The 23,577-nt window shown below is 34.8% G+C and overlaps 1 protein-coding gene across 3 annotated transcripts in view; it reads right to left on the bottom strand.

Moving 5' to 3' along the window:
* MDGA2 (MAM domain containing glycosylphosphatidylinositol anchor 2) overlaps positions 1–23,577 on the bottom strand; it is a 310,614-nt gene that overhangs the window by 182,208 nt on the left and 104,829 nt on the right. For all 3 annotated transcript variants that reach the window (XM_079911897.1, XM_079911896.1, XM_079911898.1), the window contains one exon: positions 18,271–18,564. In XM_079911897.1, the coding sequence (XP_079768023.1) occupies positions 18,271–18,564 (294 nt within the window). The remainder of the gene's footprint in view (positions 1–18,270; positions 18,565–23,577) is intronic.

Genomic DNA, 23,577 nt, shown 5'->3' with positions numbered 1-23,577 from the left:
TATCTATATCTATACCTGTATCAATTAGTAGTTGGAAGGTTGACATTACTAAGAACAGAAAAAGGGTCAGATTTACAGGATAAAAAGATTACACATAGCTGGAGGTTTTGGAGGATACCATTAGAGAAAAGTCATTTGACTGTTGCTTTGAAGGTGGTAAAGAGTGAGCTCATAGAGGTGACTCTAAGGATATTTATGACAGAGGAAATGAAATTACAAAAAGCACCAAGTTTAAAAGTGCACAGGATAATGAACTGTTCACCTTGACTGGAATACGGTATATGATCTCAGAGAAGGGTGAAGGATCTTGTTCTCCAGTTTAGGAGTCTGAACATTGAATCACAGGTAGTGAGTAGTCATATAGAGTCTGAACAGAGAGAGAACAATCAATGCTTGCATTCATGCCTTTTCATGAATTTGGCTTGGTTATCCAAGCCAAGTAAATCATGTCCCATTGGAGTTAATCCTTGATGAGAGGTAAAAGAGGGCAAGTTTGTTTGTTTGTTTGTTTGTTTGTTTCAGGTGTAGCTGGAAATAATGAGAACCACTAAATAAAGCAAACAGAGAATGGAGCTAATGGTTGAGAAGAAGGCAACATTTAAGCTCCTGAAACCCACTATACTTTCTTGCCCATAAAAGACAAGAATTTTCAGTCACTTTCATCTGACAGTGTTCCTGCTCAGAAAGAAACATTCATCCAACATCAATGTTCTGAGAGGAAAGGGAAGATCAGAGGTGGGGAAAAATAGTAGGAATCTCTTGCAGGAGATAAAAGGGCCTCCCTTTGAAAATGACAGTTCGACTAGAGAGGCAGGAATGAATTCAGAGAATGTTTTGAGAAATAACAGCTAATATTTAGGAAGTACTATCTATGTGTCAAACACTGGGCTAAAGACGTCTCAGGCATCATCTAATTTAATCCTCAGATAAATCTATGATACAATGAAAATAAATCTCCATTATGACAGATATAAAAAACAAACATTGAGAGAAATTATGGTTAAAGCAGCCAAGCTGGAATTTAAACCACATGTCTAATTTCAGAATCCAATATTCTAATTTTTAAATGCATATGAGGAAAAAGGGAAGATAGAATAGTGACTCTAATATTGGTAACAGAGAGGAGAGAGATCCTTTAAGGTGGGACCGGGAATTCAAGAGGAGAAAAATAATTAAGGGGAATAATTATAAAGTTTAATTTCAGTCACATTAGATTTTAGAATTCATCAGGAAACTAAGTGGGAATTTCACAGAAGCTGGCTGAATGTCTCATATAAATGTGGGGAAGATCTGCACAATAGATGTCTTAAGTGATGGCTTAAGTCATTATATTGCCAAGTGAGAAAGTGCAGAGTAAGAGAACAATAGGAACAAAGCCTGATTTGGAGAAAGGAAGGATAAACAGCAATAAAGACACGACTGGAAGGTAAAAACAAAACTAGCACGTACGGCATCATAAAAGACAAAGAAGAAGAATGCATTAACAGTAATGAGTGGTCACTCCATAAACATGCCCTCTTCATGGAGCCAACATTGAGTTAGATAGATATGCATCATATGTATTTATCTCTCTCTACATATTTGCATAATATGCATCTATATCTATTTATACGTGTGATTGATTGATACATTTGTACCTTAGGGTTTGAAGTCAGCACTTAAAGCAAAAACTTCATATACTCAGATTACTTATGTTTTTAACTGAATAAAAAAGTACTATATTTATCATCTTATATTGTACACAAAGCAGTTAGTTTATGTTTAAGAACATATATTTTGAACACTAGGATCACCAGGGAAAATACTGACACTGACAAGCAGAAAGAAACTAAGAACAATTGAAGAAATGTCAGATTACTTCTGCCATTTCATCCATACATTTCAATGCAAATAATTTAAATGCTAAGAAATTGTGTCTCATTTTTCTTAAATATTTTTCAACTTCCTGCTTAATTTTGAACATTTTCTTCCCCTTATTAATTTTGTATGTTTAAATCCCTCTTAAATTTAAGAAAGGTACTCAAGCTACCTAATTTTCTTCTCAAGAAAAACAATAATTTTAATTCACTGAGAAACAATATTAAGAACAAAGTCCATGTATCTTGAAAATGTAATTTTCAAGAACATTATTTGACGTTTTTCTCTTTGGAAATAGTCTGTAATTAAGAAGAAAGTAATTTCCACATTTAAAATAAGTCTAATAAGTGTGAAATCAATGGAGAATTTTTTTCAAATTCACAGTGCATGGTCAGCCTAAGTTTCAAAGTTTCCTTTTGAAGAACTTTTGCTTTTGCCTACTAGAATCTTTAGGGCTTCAAGGAAATACGCATTTGCCAGAAGAAAGGAATTCAAAAGATGATCAAAATGATCCATGAATAAAATACAGCTACTTCCTCCCAAACCCAGATACAAAGCTGTAAGACCAGCAAAGAGAGAACATAAGCACAGCAGTACACAGAAAATGAGTCAAAAAGCAAGTTAAGAGAAAAAAAGTAAGGTATATTAGAAACATACTTGCGTAATATACATAACTGTAATTATTACAACCAAATGGAGAAAAATACTAGAGCGAAAGAATTACTAAGAAAATTTAACATGGCAGATGAAGAGAGTAGATGAATTTGAAAAAATGAAAAAAGAAATTCCCTCCTGCATGAGAATCTGACCTTTTAAAGTTCTAGCTGTGCTCTCCGTGAAAAGGGAAGAATGTCAGCTATGATTTTAGGCAACATTTCTGTATTAAATTGATTCTGGATCGAGAGGAATGTTAATATTGGATAGGAAGACATTAACTTCAAGCTTAGTGTAGTTAGTGACTCATGTAGCTTCAGGGACTCTGGAAGTTATACCTATAGGTTTGTTACAAGAGACATAGAGACGTTGGTTCCTGTGGGGAAGAGGATTTTGCCAGAGTTCCAATCCCCAAATTACATAGATCTCGTCTCCTTATATATGAGCCATCATCTAGGCAGGGGTTCCCAACTTGGGATAATTTTGCCCATCAGAAACTCTTAGCAACGCCTGGAGATATTTTTTATTGTCATGACATGAGGGAGGGGCGTGCTACTGGCATCTCAAGATTAGAGGCCAGGGACACCTCCAAAGATCCTAACATTAACAAGATAGCCCCCACACACAACAGAAAATTCCATTTTGGGCAGAATAATTCCCTGTTGGGAGTTCTATGCGTTTGAGACATTTAGCAGTGGTATCCCTCCTTCCCCAATTATGACAATCAAAAATGTTTTCAGAGTTTTCAAGTGTCCCCAGAAGTAGGGATGGGAGGACATGCTGGCAAGCTGTGGTTCTTGTCTTATATCTGCAAAATGAATTTGATTCCATACGTGTCTACAGTAACCCCATGAGTTTGAATATAGTTGAACCAAGAAGACCCTCTGGTAGGTTATATAATAGAGGAGTTCACTACTAGGTTAAAAGTTATTAACATAATATAATATAACCCCAAATAATATAATATATGCAAAAATCTTTGGCTGGTATTAAATATTAAAATATGATATTGGATCAAACAATTGATAATAAATAAAGATAAAATTGCTAACAACAACATGTAAGCTAAAATTCTATATGAACAATGTTTGTAAATGGATTAAACTTTGGTAACTGTGTCTCTCTTGCTGGAGAGACAGGAAGTCATGTCTTCCTTTCACAATATTGACCTTTGATTTCTCACTTCCCGATGATTTTATCATGCACTGACTGACTGCCTTTTTGCCATTCAATTTCTTACATTGTTACCTAATTTCTGAAGTGCTTGTGCTTTTTTTCCTAACCGGAGAGTCATGTCTTTTGCATACCTTATGTTTTCCTCTGCACTAAACATTTCATAGGGGGGTATATTTATAAAATAAATTGATCAAGTCATAAGCACATTCATGGGATATATTATTGTAAACCTCTGTGTGTGATTTATTTTAATGGTTTATTATTATTACCTTTTTATTTTCATGGGAGAAAAGCAGTGTTTAGACAATTTATAGACAATAAATTCTGTATTGGGGAAGAATACATTTATTTTCGGATGAGAGATAAATTCTTTTATAACTAAGAAAGATTAAAAAGGCACAGGTTTTTGTAGTTACACATATATATTTACAAACGTGTTCATGTTCACCTCTCTTAGAGAATATATTTCCATAAAGTGAGGAAGGGGGAAGGAGAGGAGACCCAGGGAAAGAGGCAATGTAAACCTTCTTCATTCAAAATACGTTTAATCTAATCACATATCTGAAGGCTTTCAAGGGAGAAAATGATCTTTTCAGTATCATGGAAATACTACAATCATCTTAAATTCATTTCTGCACAACAGGGGTGGTCAGAAGTACTTAGCTGACAACCTCAATAAACAAAAACTTGTCTGAGTTAAGTTGTCAATACTTTTAATCATTCTGTTTAAGCTGGCTGGTCCCTATCTCACTTCTTTGCATAGATGCTGAAAATGAAACTATTAATGAAAGGGTTTTTTTCTAAATATTAAACTATGGTTGTATCTACATTAAGATAGAAGCAGAGATGGAACCAGGGGAAAAATTATGCATGTATTTTCTTTAAAAGAAGCATATACTTAACTGATCCTCTTTCCAGGTAATCTGTGATCCATGGTTCAGTAAAGACATCTTGTCTGTGCTCTACATTGAGAAGCCCTTTAGAATGGGAGAGTTTCTATTGTCTTTGACAATTTCCTTAGATTAAATACCCTGCTGTATTCTCTGAAAGAGTGAGAAACAGGGAGAAAGGGGATAGCCCAGGAAGGCAGGAGCAGTTCAGCTAAAGTATATTCATCATAAAGACTCTGCAAAATATCATGTTCACTTGGGAAGTTCAAATTTCAAATATTCAAGAGGAACATAAAAATAAAAAGTTTAAACAAATCTGTTTTCAATGCAGCTCCATTATAATTTCTCATTAAATCTGCTGGGAAATGAGGTGAAGTATATTTATATGACATATTGACTTGAAATAAAAATTTTAGAGTTTATTTTATACAGTTTAAATTATACACCATCGTATACAGCTATTGTTTCTTCTTTTTAAAGAAAAGATCTTAACTACCTTGGGGTGGGGAAGGTAGGATGGGAGAAAATAGCACAGATATTAATGTTTTCAAAATATTAACACTGCCTCAAGGTTCAGTTGATTAATGTTTCTAATAACTGCTGCAAACATCAGAAGAACAAATATGACCACTTAATTCAAATAAAGGAACAGTGTGTAATAAATGCTGAATTCTATTTAATAATCATTAATGTTAAAATATGAAAAATGAATGCTTAAAATATTAAGTATTTTCTTAGTAAATGTAAAAGCTTTCCCCAACCTACATTCAGTTGAGAAGATAAAATTTTAAATTTCTTATTAGCAGAGGTTTAGCTTTAAACTTTTCCCAAGTACAGAGGCCCTGGAAATGGATCAGTTAATCAAGAATCTACCAATTTTACAACTGCTGTGGTGCTAGAAATGTAAGAGTTTCTTAGGCCCACAAAGTGTTTAAGTTATAGTAGGAATGGATCAACAGTCTTTAGAAAAAGAAAAAAAAAGAAAATAGTAAACAGTAAAATGGGTATAGGAGCAATAATTTACAAGAAAATGGATTCTTTACATTAAAATATACCAGAAATGATATATTAAAATGATAATCATAATTTCCACTTTGTGCTGCATGGTGAGCAATGTTCTAGTTGCTTTGCAAAATTATTTCAAATAAATGTTAATTGAAAATGGAAAACATTTTTCTTTTCTTGGAAATAGAAAACTAAAGCTCAGAGAAATTAAGATATTGGATAAGGGCCACATATATAGGATTAAATTAACAAACTAATTCTATAAGCAATAGTAAAGAGAGTTTTGATGAAGGCCAACAGTGAATAATAACCAATGATTTTGAAAGAAGTTTATCATCTAATATGTATGTTCAAAATGAAGTTTTGCTTTGAAGTTCTAACTTGTGCAGACTAAATGCCAGTGTCCACAGGGCTATCAAGGAGGGCCCTCTTCTCAGTCACCAAGGGGCTTCCTAAAGAGGGAGGACCGAGGCAAGACTTAAATGGTGAAAAAGAATTGAAGAGTTGGTGGGAACAGGAGAAGGGAGGAATAGGAATCTACTACAGAGGCAACACCAAATTACCATGTCTATGAGGCTAAGAAGAGATGGGCTGAATTAATACAAAAAAAAAAAAGGAACACATCTGAATAAGTAGAGCATTCTAGGCTATGCTAGAAGGCATTTTATTGTTCTTTTAAGTTAAAATTCTTATCCATTCACTTATAAATTCCTTTGGATAGCCTTTAACATCTTCCTGTGTGAATATGGCAAACTGCTTCCTTGTTTCCTCTTTAATCAATATTTACCTCTTATATTATTAGCTTATATTAGTCTCTTATATTAGCTTTAGATCAATCTCTAGTCAATAGTTGTAGAGCAATTTTTCTTTTGAAAAAATCCAAAAAGTAGTTATACTTGCTCAACACAGTCATTCTGTATATCTCAACACTACAGAAAATTACTCAGTAATTCATCTAACAATAGTAAGCATATCTGTTACATTACATTCCAATCTATCTTTCATTTTCTTTTTCTTTATAAGGTCCACGGTGTTCTGCTTTGGTTGAATATTCATTTTGACTGAAAGTAATAATCATACACACTTCACTAAATTACTTGAGAAAAACAATAAGCGATAAAGCTCTGATCTCCGGCTCCCTCCTCTTTACAAAATTCGGTCTTGCTTTGGAAATAGGTGAGGAACATGGGGTCTTTCAATAGCTCTGATTATTTTCTTTCATAATTTTTCTTCATTTGGTAAATAGAAATTGCAAGTAAAGGGTGCATGAAATCTCATTTGAAGGCAGCTGAAAGATGGTTACTTAATACATTTTAACAATATGGTCAGATTTTGGGTTTTAGTGGGTATTTTATAACAGAAATATCTTATCTTTACTTGTAGGTACAATAAATGTGTCTATAGATAATAAAGCTTTTAATATAAAACTAACATCCAATACAGTATTTATCTTCTTCACCTGATTTTCAAGGAAATGTACTTCAAAACACACTCACTTCTCTAAAAGATTTTACTAGTGCTTTGAGATAAAATCATTTAAAGTATAGCTTTTACTAAAAATAAAACGTTACAGTTTATGAAATTAAAATCACAGTATGTAATATGTATACATCTATAACACAAATATAAGAGCAATAATTTCTTTTAGGAAGACAATAGGCATATCTTAGTTTCTTCATTTAATATTTGAATATATTCTTCCAATGGCATTTTTACTTAATCAGTATTCAAATGATCAGTACTCTACTGATGAATTTAAAAATAACTTTTACTACTGCTATTTTGTTTAGGAAATTGTTCTAGTTTTGTTCAATAAGCTCTATACATACTATAATTTTTAAATGATATTAATCAATTAACCTATCCAACATTTTTATTTTCAATGATTCTATCCTAATACTGCTTCACATAAATATAAGCAAGAAAGTTAAAAGAACTGTTATACATTTTCAAAAACATGTAAATGAAATGAAATTAAATAGTGGCTGAATATTTAAAGGTCTGTTAAAAACTCTACAATATACATTGCAATTTCATCCAGCATTTAAAAAAATTTAGATGAATTTTAAACCACTATTTTTCAAAATCTTATATTTGCAACTTCCTATTCTGGTCTATATCATTTGTAGTAATTGGCAATCGTAGAAATTAAAAATATTATAAAATAAACCTTTAGCTTTCAAGGAACGAGCAATGTGCACAAAAATTTAATAATTTAAACCATTTCATTACGGTGATTAAGCTACCCTTAATAAGATATAAAATTCTGTAAAATACCTCTAGGCTTCTGTCACTTGTTAAATCTTTATCCACACATTTTAAGAAGAAAATTAATTGGAGATAGTAAATAATTGAAAAAGTTTTAATAAAAGAATTGCTCTATTATTTTAACACATGGGCTAAGAATAAATCTCATTTGAAGATTCAGAACATTAAATTAAATGTACTGTTCAACCTTTTTATGTAATATGAAAGCATTTATACTATTTATATTTAGGTCCTTAAACCTATGCTCATCAAAGGCCTAATACAATTTCTTCTTTGGTCCTTTAATCCTTTTGATTGGTTATTGTTTAATTGGACACAACTAAAACTTAATGAGAAAAAAAATGCCTTAGAGACACATTTGTTTTTGTTTCTTATTTATTATGACCATCTCTGTTTCATTCTTTTATATTTCAAAATTGATTAATTATATATAAATATATATCTGTTTATGTATACATATTATGTGTGCATATATATACATATTTTGTCCTAGAATAGACTGTCCTACAATTTACCAGTGTAATAACCATTTTAAGAAAGGAGACCTTAATAAACTAAAGTGTAGAGTTCAAGTGCTGAAAAGTGTCTTGTAAGGGTTAGAATAACTGACATCTTCTCCCTTCATACACTAGGACGTTTTCAGCTATCAAACTATTATGTGAGAGACCTTCAAGATGGCAGAAGAGTAAGACGTGGAGATCACCTCCCTCCCCACAAATACATCAGAAATACATCTACATGTGGGACAACTCCTACAGAACACCTACTGAACGCTGGCAGAAGACCTCAGACTTTCCAAAAGGCAAGAAACTCCTCACGAATCTGGGTAGGGCAAAAGAAAAAGACAAAAGAATAGGGACGAGACCTGCACCACTGGGAGGGAGCTGTGAAGGAGGAAAAGATTCCACACACTAGAAAGCCCCTTCACTGGTGGAGACAGTGGGTGGTGGGGGGTAAGCTTCAGAGCCACAGAGGACAGTGCAGCAACAGGGGTGCAGAGGGTAAAGCGGAGAGATTCCTGCACAGAAGATAGGTGCCGACCAGCATTTATCAGCCCGAGAGGCTTGTCTGCTCACCCCGGCCAGGACAGGTGGGGGCTGGGAGCTGAGGCTCGGGCTTCGGAAGTCAGATCCCATGGAGAGGACTGGGGTTGGCTGCGTGAACACAGCCTGAAGGGGGCTAATGTGCCACAACTAGCCGGGAGGCAGTCCAGGAAAAGGTCTGGAACTGCCTAAGAGGCAAGAGAACATTGTTTCAGGGTGCGCTAGGACAGGGGATTCAGAGCGCCACCTAAACCAGCTCCAGAGATAGGCAAAAGCCGCGGCTATCAGCGCGGACCCCAGAGACAGGCATGAAACGCTAAGGTTGCTGCTGCCGCCACCAAGAAGCCCGTGTGCAAGCACAGGTCACTATCCACATCTCCCCTCCCGGGAGCCTGTGCAGCCTGCCACTGCCAAGGTACCGTGATCCAGGGACAACTTCCCTGGGAGAACACCCCAGGCCTCAGGCTATTGCAACGTCATGCTGGCCTCTGCCACTGCAGGTTCACCCCACATTCCTCAAAGCTCCCTACCCCCCAACCTGAGTGGGCTGGAGCTCCCTAATCAGCTGCTCCTTTAACCCTGTCCTGTCTGGGTGCGGAACAGATGCCCTCAGGCGACCTACACGCAGAGGTGTGGCAAATCCAAAGCTGAACCCCAGGAGCTGTGCAAACAAAGAAGATAATGGAAATCTCTCCCAGCAGCCTCAGGAGCAGCGGATGAAATCTCCACAATCAACTTGATGTACCCTGTATCTATTGAATACCTGAATAGAAAACGAATCATCCCAAAATTAAGGCGTTGGACTCTGGGAGCAACGATATATGTATTTTTTTACTTTTTCTCTTTTTGTGAGCATGTATGTGTATACTTCTGTGTGTGATTTTGTCTGTATAGCTTTGCTTTTACCATTTATCCTAGGGTTCTGTCCATTATTTTTATTTTATTATTATTTTTTTAAGTATAGTTTTTAGCGCTTGTTATCCTTGGTGGATTTGTTTTTTGGTTTGGTTGCTCTCTTCTTCCTTTCTTTCTCTTTCTCACTTTTCTTCAAAGCCATGTGGCTGACAGGGTATTATTGTTGCTTTGGCCAGGTGTCAGGCCTGTGCCTCCGAGGTGGGAGATCTGAGTTCAGGACATTGGTCCACCAGAGACCTCCCAGCTCCACGTAATATCAAAAAGCAAAAGCTCTCAAAGAGATCTCCATCTCAATGCTAAGACCCAGCTCCACTCAACGACCAGCAAGCTACAGTGCTGGACACTCCATGTCAAACAACTAGCAAGACAGAAACACAACTCCACCCATTAGCAGAGAGGCTGCCTAAAATCATAATAAGGTCACAGAAACACCAAAAAACACAACACCGGATGTGGTCCTTCACACCAGAAAGAAAAGATCCAACCTCATCATCCAGAACACAGGCAACCTCCACCAGTAAGCCTACACAACCCACTGAACCAAGCTTAGCGACTGGGGGCAGACACCAAAAACAATGGGAGCTACGAACCTGCAGCCTGCAAAAAGGAGACCCCAAACACAGTAAGTTAAGCAAAATGAGAAGACAGAGAAACACACAGCAGATGAAGGAGCAAGGTAAAAACCCACCAGACCAAACAAAAGAAGAGGAAATAAGCAATCTATCTATATGAAAAAGAATTCAGACTAATGATAGTAAAGATGATCCAAAATCTTGGAAATAGAATGGAGAATATACAAGAAACATTTAACAGGGACCTAGAAGAACTGAAGAGCAAACAAACAATGATGAACAGCACAATAAATGAAATTAAAACTTTTCTGGAAGAAATCAATAGCAGAAAAACTGAAGCAAAAGAACGGATAAGTGACCTGGAAGATAAAATAGTGGAAATAACTACTGCAGAGCAGAATAAAAAGAATGAAAAGAATTGAGGACAGTCTCAAAGGCATCTGGGGCAATATTAAACACACCAACATTCAAACTATAGGGGCCCCAGAAGAAGAAGAGAAAAAGAAAGGGACTGAGAAAATATTTGAAGAGATTATAGTTGAAAACTTCCCTAATATGGGAAAGGAAACAGTTAATCAAGTCCAGGAAGCACAGAGAGTCCCATACAGGATAAATCCAAGGAAAACATGACAAGACACATATTAATCAAACTATCAAAAATTAAACACAAAGAAAAAATATTAAAAGCAGCAAGGGAAAAATAACAAATAACATACATACGAATCCCCATAAAGTTAACAGCTGTTCGTTCAGCACAAACTCTGCAAGCCAGAAGGGAGTGGCAGGACATATTTAAAGTGATGAAAGGGAAAAACCTACAACCAAGATTACTCTACCCAGCAAGGATCTCATTCAGATTTGACACAGAAATTAAAACCTTTACAGACAAGCAAAAGCTAAGAGAATTCAGCACCATAAAACCAGCTTTACAACAAATGCTAAAGAAACTTCTCTAGGCAGGAAACACAAGAGAAGGAAAAGACCTACAATAGCAAACCCAAAACAATTAAGAAAATGGTAATAGGAACATACATATTGATAATTACCTTAAATGTGAATGGATTAAATGCTCCAACCGAATACACAGACTGGCTGAATGGATACAAAAACAAGACCTATATATATGCTGTCTGCAAGAGACCCACCTCAGACCTAGGGACACATACAGACTGAAAGTGAGGGGATGGAAAAAGATATTCCATGCAAATGGATATCAAAAGAGAGCTGGAGTAGCAATTCTCATATCAGACAAAACAGACTTTAAAATAAAGACTATTACAAAGAGACAAAGAAGGAAAGTACCTAATGATCAAGGGATCAATCCAAGAAGAAGATATAAGAATTGTAAATATTTATGCACCCACATAGGAGCACCTCAATACACAAGGCAAATGCTAAGAGCCATAAAAGGGGAAATCGACAGTAACACAATCATATTAGGGGATGTTAACACCCCACTTTCACCATGGACAGCTCATCCAAAATGAAAATAAATAAGGAAACACAAGCTTTAAATGATACATTAAACAAGATGGACTTGATTGATATTTATAGGACATTCCATCCAGAAACAACAGAATACATTTTCTTCTCAAGTGCTCATGGTACATTCTCCAAGATAGATCCTATCTTGGGTCACAGATCAAGCTTTGTTAAATTTAAGAAAATTGAAATCATATCAAGTATCTTTTCTGACCACCATGCTATGACATTAGATAACAATTACAAGAAAAAAACTGTAAAAAAGACAAACACATGGAGGCTAAACAATACATTACTTAATAACCAAGAGATCACTGAAGAAATCAAAGAGGAAATCAAAAAATACCTAGAAACAAATGACAATAAAAAAAATGACAACCCAAAACCTATGGGATGCAGCAAAAGCAGTTCTAAGAGGGAAGTTTATAGCAATACAATCCTACCTTAAGAAACAAGAAACATCTCAAATAAACAACCTAACCTTACACCTAAAGCAATTAGAGAAAGAAGAACAAAAAAACCCCAAAGTTAGCAGAAGGAAGGAAATCATGATGATCAGATCAGAAATAAATGAAAAAGAAATGAAGGAAACAACTGCAAAGATCAATAAAACCAAAGGCTGGTCCTTTGATAAGATAAAGAAAATTGATAAACCATTAGCCAGACTCATCAAGAAGAAAAGGGAGAAGACTCAAATCAACAATTAGAAATGAAAAAAGGGAAGTAACAACTGACACTGCAGAAATACAAAGGATCATGAGAGATTACTACAAGCAAGTCTATGCCAATAAAATAGACAACCTGGAAGAAATGGACAAATTCTTAGAAAACCACAACCTTCCAAGACTGAACCAGGAAGAAATAGAAAATATAAACAGATCAATCACAAGCACTGAAATTGAAACTGTGATTAAAAATCTTCCAACAAACAAAAGCCCAGGACCAGATGGCTTCACAGGAGAATTCTGTCAAACATTTAGAGAAGAGCGAAAACCTATCCTTCTCAAACTCTTCCAAAAAATTGCAGAGGAAGGAACACTCCCAATCTCATTCTATGAGACCACCAACACCCTGATACCAAAACCAGACAAAGATACTACAAAAAAAGAAAATTACAGACCAATATCACTGATGAATATAGATGCAAGAATCCTCAACAAAATACTAGCAAACAAAATCCAACAACATATTAAAAGGATCATACACCATGATCAAGTGGGATTTATCCCAGGGATGCAAGGATTCTTCAATATATGCAAATCAATGTGATACACCATATTAACAAATTGAAGAATAAAAACCATATGATCATCTCAATAGATGCAGAAAAAGCTTTTGACAAAATTCAACACCCATTTATGATAAAAACTCTCCAGAAAGTGGGCATAGAGGGAACCTACCTCAACATAATAAAGGCCATACACAGCAAACCCACAGCAAATATCATTCTTAATGGTGAAAAACAGAAAGCACTGCCTCTATGATCAGGAACAAGACAAGGATGTCCACTGTCACCGCTGTTTTTCAACACAGCTTTGGAAATCCTAGTCATGGCAATCAGAGAAGAAAAAGAAATAAAAGGAATACAAATTAGAAAAGAAGAAGTAAAACTGTCACTGTCTGCAGATGACGTGATACTATACATAGAGAATCCTAAAGATGCCACCAGAAAACTACTAGAGCTAATCAATGAATTTGGTAAAGTTGCAGGACACAAAATTAATGCACAGAAATCTCTTGCATTCCTATACATTAATGATGAAAAAATCTGAAAGAGAAATTAAGGAAACACTCCCATTTACCATAGTAACAAAAAGAATAAAATACCTAGGAATAAACCTTCCTAGGGAGACAAAAGAACTGTATGCAGAAAACTATAAGACACTGATGAAAAAAATTAAAGATGATACAAACAGATGGAGAGATATGATATGTTCTTGGATTGGAAGAATCAACATTGTGAAAATGACTATACTACCCAAACCAATCTACACATTCAATGCAATCCCTATCAAAGTACCAATGGCATTTTTCATAGAAGTAGAACAAAAATTTCACAGTTTGTATGGAAACACATAAGGCCCCGAATAGGCAAAGCAATCTTGAGAAAGAAAAACGGAGCTGGAGGTATCAGGCTCCCTGACTTCAGACTATACTACAAAGCTACAGTAATCAAGACAGTATGGTACTGGCACAAAAACAGAAAGATAGATCAATGGAACAGGATAGAAAGCCCAGAGATAAACCCACAGACATATGGTCACCTTATTTTTGATAAAGGAGGCGAGAATATACAATGGAGAAAAGACAGCCTCTTCAATAAGTGGTGCTGGGGAAATTGCACAGCTACAAGTAAAGAATGAAATTAGAACACTCCCTAACACCATACACAAAAATAAACTCAAAATGGATTAAAGAGCTAAATATAAGGCCAGATGCTATAAAACTCTTAGAGGAAAACATAGGCAGAACACTCTATGACATAAATCACACCAAGATCCTTTTTGACCCACCTCCTAGAGTAATGGAAATAAAAACAAAAATAAACAAATGGGACCTAATGAAACTTACAAGCTTTTGCACAGCAACAAGATGCACATAACAAGATGAAAAGAGAACCCTCAGAATGGGAGAAAATATTTGCAAATGAAGCAACTTTGACAAAGGTTTAATCTCCAAAACTTATAAGCAGCTCATGCAACACAATATCAAAAAAAAAAAAAAGTATCCAAAAATGGGCAGAAGACCTACATGTACATTTCTCTAAAGAAGATATACAGATTGCCCACAAACAGGTGAAAGAATGCTCAGCATCACTAATCATTAGAGAAATGCAAATCAAAATGCAATGAGATATCATCTCACACCAGTCAGAAGAGCCATCATCAAAAAAATCTAGAAACAATAAATGCTGGAGAGTGTGTGTTGAAAAGGGAACGCTCTTTCACTGTTGGTGGGAATGTAAATTGATACAGCCACTATAGAGAACAGTATGGAGTTTCCTTAAAAAACTAAGAATAGAAAAATCTTGCAACCCAGCAATCCCACTACTGTGCATATACCCTGGGAAAATTATAATTCAAAAAGAGTCGTGTACCACAATGTTCATTGCAGCTCTATTTACAATAGCCAGGACATGGAAGCAACCTAAGTGTCCATCGACAGATGAATGGGTAAAGAAGATGTGGCACATATATACAATGGAATATTACTCAGCCATAAAATGAAACAAAATTGAGTTATATGTAATGAGGTGGATGGACCTAGAGTCTGTCATACAGAGGGAAGTAAGTTAGAAAGAGAAAAACAAATACTGTATACTAACACATATATGTGGAATCTAAAAAAAAAAAAAAGGTTCTGAAGAATCTAGGGGCTGGACTGGAATAAAGACGCAGACGTAAAGAATGGACTTGAAGACATGGGGAGGGGGAAGGGTAAGCTGCGACGAAGTGAGAGTGTGGCATGGACTTTATTATATACTACCAAATATAAAATAGATAGCTAGTGGGAAGCAGCCTCATAGTATAGGGAGATCAGCTCAGTGCTTTGCGACCACTTAGAGGGGTGGGATAGGGAGGGTGGGAGGGAGACTCAAGAGGGAGGAGATCTGGGTGTATATGTATATGTATAGCTGACACTTTGTTATAAAGCAGAAACTAACACACCATTTTAAAGTGATTATACTCCAGGAAAGATTTAAAAAAAAAGAAAAACAACTGTTATGCAACAAGTCCTCAGATACTCCTGAAACCTAAATAATAAGAACTAGTTATGCAAGAAGCAAAATGTATGTGTGTGTGTGTATATATATATTCTTATTACATTTGTTATCATAACATATTTACTCAACACATTTTCTGAATAGCTATAATGTAAAATATATTATGCTGGGAATACAAAATATATAAAGCATAGCTTGTTATGCAACGATGTAACTAATTGCTGAGGATGACATAAACACGTGCACATATATATGTATATTTTGTGTGCATGTGTGTATGAAAATAAGTTAATATTTTATATTCTATATGAATCCTCACTTGTAGCATGGCTACCCCAGTTAAGCACAAATACCATATTATTTTCATACTTTTAAGAAGTCACCATAAAAGTTAAAATATTTATGATTTTAAAAATGTATCAGGATTCCTACATGGCTAGTTTTGCAGGAATAAGGCTTAGGTAGGCTTGCAAGCTGGACCTGCTAGCAGGGATTATGTGCCTGGAAAATGAATGCTTGACTCAGAAATATTCTGGAGTTCTTATCAGTTTTTGTACCTGGCAAATGCTCAGACACATAACTAGATTCTTCAGAAGAGTTGGGAATACATGAAATTAAGCTTTTTGAAAGACATGATGGCATCCTTATCTGAAACTGTCAAGACTGATGGCATCCAGCCACCTTTCTGGGTAGGCCAGGGAAGTTGCCTCTGAGACGAAGTGCTGTTAGATTATACCCCCTGCTCTGCAAAGTCACCTTGGGATGCAGATCTTTTTCTCTACATTAAATGAACTCGGCTTTGCCTATGTCTGTTGATGGCTTTCAGTCAATTACATCCTTGTGACACTAGAGACAACTGTGTCTATTTATCTTCATGTGCTATTATAGGATTGAATTTTAAGATCTTGTGCTGAACTTATTATCTATGAAATTTATTAGGAAGAAAAAAAAAAGGAAATTTAGGTTGTCAATAGAATCCTGGAAGTTAGTATATTCTATGGAGATAAGAGATCCTGGTTTTGAACCTTCAATTTAAAATTCCCTAGAGCCAGTGGGTTTCACAGCTTCCCCAGAGAGTGTGAGCAGGGTGAAAACGAATTGCCCTGTGGCTTTAGGAACACTGAAGCTTGGTGCATAACTCTGGAGGAAGCACACAATCCTGTGATTACCAATACGAATGAGGTGCTCCAAACTGTATCAATTTCCTCTGTGGTTACCTGAGTGTGTCTCTTATTTTCTGGAGAATTAAGGAGAGGTTTCGTTAAAAAAAAATTGTTTTTTTCTTTCTGAAACCTGTTTTCACGTGAACCTCCTACCCATGAGCTTATTATCATGAGTATAAAGGCCAGTGAGGAAAAAATGTAATGTTAAACTGTGGAATGGAACTTGCCACCTAAAAGCTGCATTCTTTAGAGCTAAAACTAGTAATCAGTTGGAAATCAGCCAAGATATTTGACAAATAGAAGTTTGCATATTTATAGGATAAACAGCAGACTGAAATCTGAGTTTCTAAAGAACAGGGACAGGGAATGGTTAAGCAGCACCCAGAACACTGCTCCTCTCACCACTCATACTCCTCATACATAAGCCCATGTGTTGTTACCTGCCCCAAACATAATCCTTCCATATCTCAATTATCCTTCCAAATTTAAAGTCAGATCATCTAATCTGCCAGCATCCTTAAGTCTTATATAAAAATAGACATTTTGGACTAATTGCTATTTTCCAAGTTACAGAAGAACCACAGAAAGAAAACAACATCATTGTTTATTGAAGTGTATAGTTTCATCTACTTCATTCTTTTTCTTGAAGGCTTTGCCACCATGTAGTTAACAAATAATACATCAACTAAACCGTTCAGCAACACTCCTGGAGTTTGAACAGATTGTGTTTCGTTTGCTTCTTCTCTCTAACAATATCCACACTACCTGCTATCCAAAATACCAGGGCATCATCCTCTAATAACCCAACACCAGTGACATTGTTAAACTTCTTAATATCATGAATTTAGGTATTTTTAATACTAAAAGCAAATACAAAGCGCAGTATGTCTGCATTTTTTTTTGTTAGAACTCTAACAGTGATTTCATTGAAAATAGTTAAAAATCTATCATATTCAGCTCTCACAGTTAAACAATTATCTGTGGAGAAAGTCAAGCAAAACTTTAGCTCCTAATATCTGCCTGAATTATCTATATATTACTAGATAATTATGTAATCTACTCTTACAACTTCAGATTGCACACAGCATTGCAATGATTATGTCTCCACAATTTAAGCAAAGGTATGCCTTGAAATAGGTGGATAATTTGGGCAAAGGGCACGCAATTGCTGAAGCAGAAACATAAACTATGAAAACAAAAGAGTATTATAATCTGAATTAGCAATTACTTCCAATCTCCATTTTGCTTCATTGCACATGGCCAGTATTTAACCATTAGGCTTGTTGATTCTTTGGCATTAACCAATGACATAACACCATCATAATCATCACACACATACTAATACAATTCTTTTCCATTAGTGTGTATTAGTTCAAATAATAGGCAGATTTAGGGAAATTATAGTTTAAATTGGGTAGCAATAATGTAGAAATATTGTTTACTAATCCAACTCCAAAAATCACCTCATTTTCTTCCCTTGTCCCCCCCAATCTCGAAATACATAGAAAAAAATGTACTTACACTGCACGATGAGCTGCACCAAGGCTTCTCTTGGTTTCACATTAAATCCATTGTACTGGCTGGTCTGACATCGGTACATTCCTGACATTTCCCTAGATACATTCACAATCCTCAGTGTTCCATCATAACTCTCCATTTGCATTGACCCATCAGGCATTGCAACTTCTTTATCCGCTCTAGACCAAAGGATGATGGGTTTAGGTTTTCCAGTTACTTGACACTGCAGTTCTATTGTGTCTCCTTCTCTGGTGACCAAAGGTGATTTTTCCTGTGGAACAGTCAGATTGGGTGGAACTTGAAATGGGAAAAAGAAAATTTTTCAAGGTTAGTATGTACTGGTAAAGCATATTCAAACACAGAAAATCATAAGGAAACAACTTCTGCTGGTTGAAGATGTGTGACAATTCAGATGACAAAAATTACAGAGACCTTGGGGATGGGTGGCACTTACCCTCACTTAAAATAATTCTAAATTGTTTTCGTAGAACTTTCTCAAATGAGGTCTTCAAACATTAGCAAAATAAAGCATTACATTGGAACTCGAATGGTCAACATAAGAACAATCTACTCAATGACTTGTCATTATCAGCCATTAACTGGGTCTTTAAGATCTGCATTTCACAGAAGAGTGATCCTACTTGCTGAGGTAAGATTTAGCTTTTCAGTCTTCTGCTTCCTATGCTGTTATCTCTTATCCAAGGATGGTATAAGAAAGGGATAAGAGACATTATAGACTTAGCAGGCACAGTGAATGCAACAGGAAAGAGAAAAAGAAGAACCTCTGATATAAAACCAGAAGTTCTAAATTTGGTTTAGAAACTGTTGCCAAACTACTAAGGTTTAGGATTCGTTCTCTCCCTCGAGGAAATGAAATGGAACAACTGACTACAATGCCACACTCTGACAATCCAGTGTATTGTTCTTTTTGACTTTTAATATTTTTTGACATTTTAATTTCAAATGACTTCACTTTAAGATTTTGAGATCACTGTACATAGTCTGTCATGATGCTGCCACTATTTCTGTAAAATTAATTTTAAGTGAGTTTTCAAAAATATATTTCAATAATCTAAGAATTTAATTTTCTCAAGTAAAGCTAATTTCTGAAGATATTTATGAGAAAATTAGATTGATTTTACAGGAACTTACCTTACTGTGCTGGAATATATTTATGTTAGGGTTTGGTGAAAAATGAATAAGAGGCAAGTACTACTCAATGAGTTTTCCTACAAACCGTATCACCTGTTCCACTGGAAGACTTTTACTTCTCATACAAATGTGTATGAATTCAAAAGTATTTATGCAATAGGACATCTATCAAAAAAGCACGGGCTAAACTAGAAGGGCAGAATAAGAATAACCAGAAATATATGAATAATTCTATCATTGTGATAAATGTCATATGCTTCCCCTCTTTGGAGTTAATACAGAATATGGACAAAAAAGGCAAAGGTTTTATTCTCCCTTCTAGCATTACTGTGCTCCAGTGCCCAGGAACAAAAACAAATATAATTAATTTTTAAAGTACTTTTCAACTAATATTGAAATGTTGTTTCTCTTTATTACACAGAGAAAAATAAATTTAAGTACGAAGTGATATGAGAATTAGTTATCTTGCTATTTAAATATCTTCATGTCTTTTTCATTTAATTCCTTCATTTACTTCTAATTAAAAAAAACAAAGTAAATAATTTTAGCATCTTAGAAATCAGAAAATATGAAACACTAACCACTACCTTCTTGAAGCAGATATATATATATTCTAGGAACTGGCATTAACAAAAAACATGTTTAAAAATGGCTGCATTTTTAAAATCTCCATGATTAGATAATTTACTCTTGTAAATATAAACAACTAAATAATTTAGTTAAATAATTTGTTCTTTTTGAAGTGAACCACCAGGGAATGATGCAATTCTAAATAAGCATCATCTAGTAACAATAGGATTGAAAGAAGCTGCAATATTTATTCACCCTCCATTAGAAAGGACACAGAATAACAGCAATAACCTCAGCATTTAACATTAATTATGCTCCTATTGTGTGCCAGGCATAGTTAGGGATTTTACATTTTCATTAATTCTCATGACAATCCTAGGATCAAATATTTAATATTAAAATTTAACAAATGAGAACACTGAGAATGAGAGGATAAATACTTTGAACAGAACTCAAATTGAGGCCAATTTATAGCAGGTGGCCAATGCAGAGATATGAACCCTGAAGCAGGCTCCAGTAAAGTATGGTGTCTGGAATGAATAACTTGAGTTAGTACTGGACTCTTGCTCATAATTAGTCTGTTCTTATGGACAAACTGGACCAGTTTTACCTGCCCATCTCTTGGTTACTGTTTCAGGGACAATAAAAAAGAGTCAAGGTAGAAATGCGAGGGAGTAAATAACACATATGTTGCAAATTACCTTATCTATCTGTCTTACATCTTATATGTCTATTTTAAATATCTGTATCTACCTGTATGAGAATAATTCCCGTATACAAGTCAAAACTTCTTATAAGATATACCACTCCAAATAAATATCCAAATTATGATACATTTATGTGAAATAAATGAAAAGAAATTATACATTAAAAGATTATTTAATGGAATGTTGTTATTTGAAATTGGAAGATTTCATCTCTTCCAAAAACAAACCACATGACCTTAGCCAAGCTTAAGCACTGAGTATAAATTTCTTCACTTTTGAAACTAAGAATTTATACTTTACCAGCTCCAAGGTTATTAATGTTCTGACTATAGGAACAGTAAAAAGTTAAAGATAGGAGTGGGGCTAATAATAAGTATCTATTTTCTAACTTAATAAGATGAATATTCAAAGATCTTATTACATTAGGCCAGTCTAACAAAAACAGATCCTTGACTAGCTATATTTTTTAAGTTTATCATGCTAGATAGTTCAAAAACTCCCTTGTTAATGTATGTTATTCATTTGTTAGATAAACTTTTGTCCCGATGTAATCAAAATTATAGAAATGTAAACCTCAGTTTCAATCTAGGTAAGTTACAAGTTGATTTTTTAATAAATTTGCTCATTTTAAAATAAACACCGAAGCCTAATTAAAATAAAGTTTATTTTCCATCTCTTCCATGAGGCTTTTTAAATCTTGATTTCAGAGTTAACCCTTTCTTTGCAACTTTCTTGGACAAGAAGGTCTTAAAACTTATCATAGTTTTTATAGACTTCTCTCTCTCTCCACATTAAATTTTCCATTCTCTAGAATGCTCTAAATTATTATCATAATTTTTCTGTCAGGAGATTTTGTTTGTTCTCATGAATATCTCTCTGTTTTGCATGTTTATAATGTGAACTGTAACTTTACCCCAAGGTTCTTCCAGTCGATGATTGCAGCCTACTACTATTTTCCAAAAGTCTTGCAAATCCCCAAACCTAAGCATTATTTATTTCTTGACATAGTTGTTAGTTAATTATCAGGACACTTGATCTGCTAATTAAAAACAATAGACTTTTCTTTGTTTCACCATCTTCTAACTCACCACTTCCAATCAGCAGCTTTGGTTTCTCTATCAAAAATATCTCTCATAACAGCCTATTTCTTCTTATGGCTACAGGTAGCTTTCTTAGTATAAGTCATCCTTATCTCTTCTTGTGACAGTGTCCTAAGTGGTCTTTCTGCTGCCAGTTTAATTCTTCCAGGCCTCCTGCTTCTGTGTCATAAACTTTATCAACATAAATAAAATCATGTTCCTGTAACTATGAAAAACTTCAATCCTCAATGAGTGTGCTCATCATAATACTGCTTTAATTAAAAAAAATAATAATTGAAAACAGCCTGACAGATTAACTAAAAAAAATCGTGGTACAGTCACATAATAGATTATGATGCAGCCTTTTAAAATGATGATGTAATAGACCCACATTTATTGACAAAGATATTTATATTGTTAAGCAAGAAAAACATGCTAGTGAATAGCATGAATAGCTACAACTACTATTAAAAAGTGAGTAAAACATGTTACTGAGAAGTATGTACAGTATCACATTTTTATATAAAAAAAGACATATGCTAATGACTGATAACAGAGAGTTTCTTAAACGGAGAATATACATGATTCATCTTTATACTTGCAGCATCCCACACTCTATTTTACACATGATAGGAACTCAGTAAAAATGTTTATACCAAATGTACAAATTAAGACAGTGAGGCAGTTGAGCACTGATTTATGGAAGAGAACAAGATTTACATGGGGAAAAATGTAGAGGAAAAGAAAGCCCAGAAGGAACTATACCAAAACACTAACAGTGGTTCTCCCTGAGTGTGGGATTATTGGTAATTTTTTTTTGGTATATTGTTCATTTTTCATTCTTCTATAATATGTGCTATGCATATTAGCATATTATAGTCTTCAAGAAGCCCAGAGAAAATTAAAATGTTAATGCAATCTATTATCCAAAGCTCATTTGATGAAAACTCCACTTTTTAATAACAACAAGTATATCACTCTAGACATGGTATTCTAGAAACATAGTCTTAGAAGTGCTCCTCTAGAATCACTCACTCCTACAACACTCATCACTTACAATTTCACTGACTAGTGAACCTCAGTGCCCTTGCAGTTCTTTCCTGTATTTGGCAAGTCAGGCCCTTGTCTTCTAGCACCCCCTACCTGCCCCGTGTGTTGAGATTCAGTTCAAAGTTACCACTTATGTGATGATACTTTGCCTACCCCTAGGCTGAGTTTGTTGCTCACTCTTCTTGACCACATATTATGTTGTATACCCATTTAACAGGTACTCGAAGCTTCACCCTGTATCTTCTTCCATGTCTATATCCCTGACCAGATAGCTCCTTGAAGGCACAGAGTGTCTAACTCTATCTCTAAAGCCTAATGCCCTGCTTTCCTGGATGGCACAGACCAGGAAGTCATGAAATAATTGAGGAAGGAAGAGGGGAAGAGAGGGCAAGAGGGTAAGAAGGGAAAAAGATATAAATCTGTGAATATAAAAGAAATAAATGTAATAGATAAAAATCATGAACATTTTAAAAAGGTAATAAATAACAATGTAAAGTAATAATTCTATATAATTAGCAATCCATACAGCTAGCAGAATCTCCTCTAAAATATATTGTTAGTATAGATTTCAGATGCAATAGATCTTCAAATCTGTGAAGGTGTGTGAGAGATAAGAGAGTAAAAAAAGGATTCGTATAGTTTTCCTTTTCTTTCTCCTTTCATTTAAGATTTGGATAGGTAAGTTGTAAATTTAAAAAACAAACGAACAGAAAACAAACAAAAGAGCCAATTTGAGGACATGACATTTAATT

This window comes from Stenella coeruleoalba (assembly GCF_951394435.1).
Source record: "Stenella coeruleoalba genome assembly, chromosome: 2".
NCBI lineage: Eukaryota > Metazoa > Chordata > Mammalia > Artiodactyla > Delphinidae > Stenella > Stenella coeruleoalba.
The sequence above is the reverse complement of the archived record's forward strand: the minus strand, read 5'-3'. Positions and strand labels throughout refer to the sequence as shown.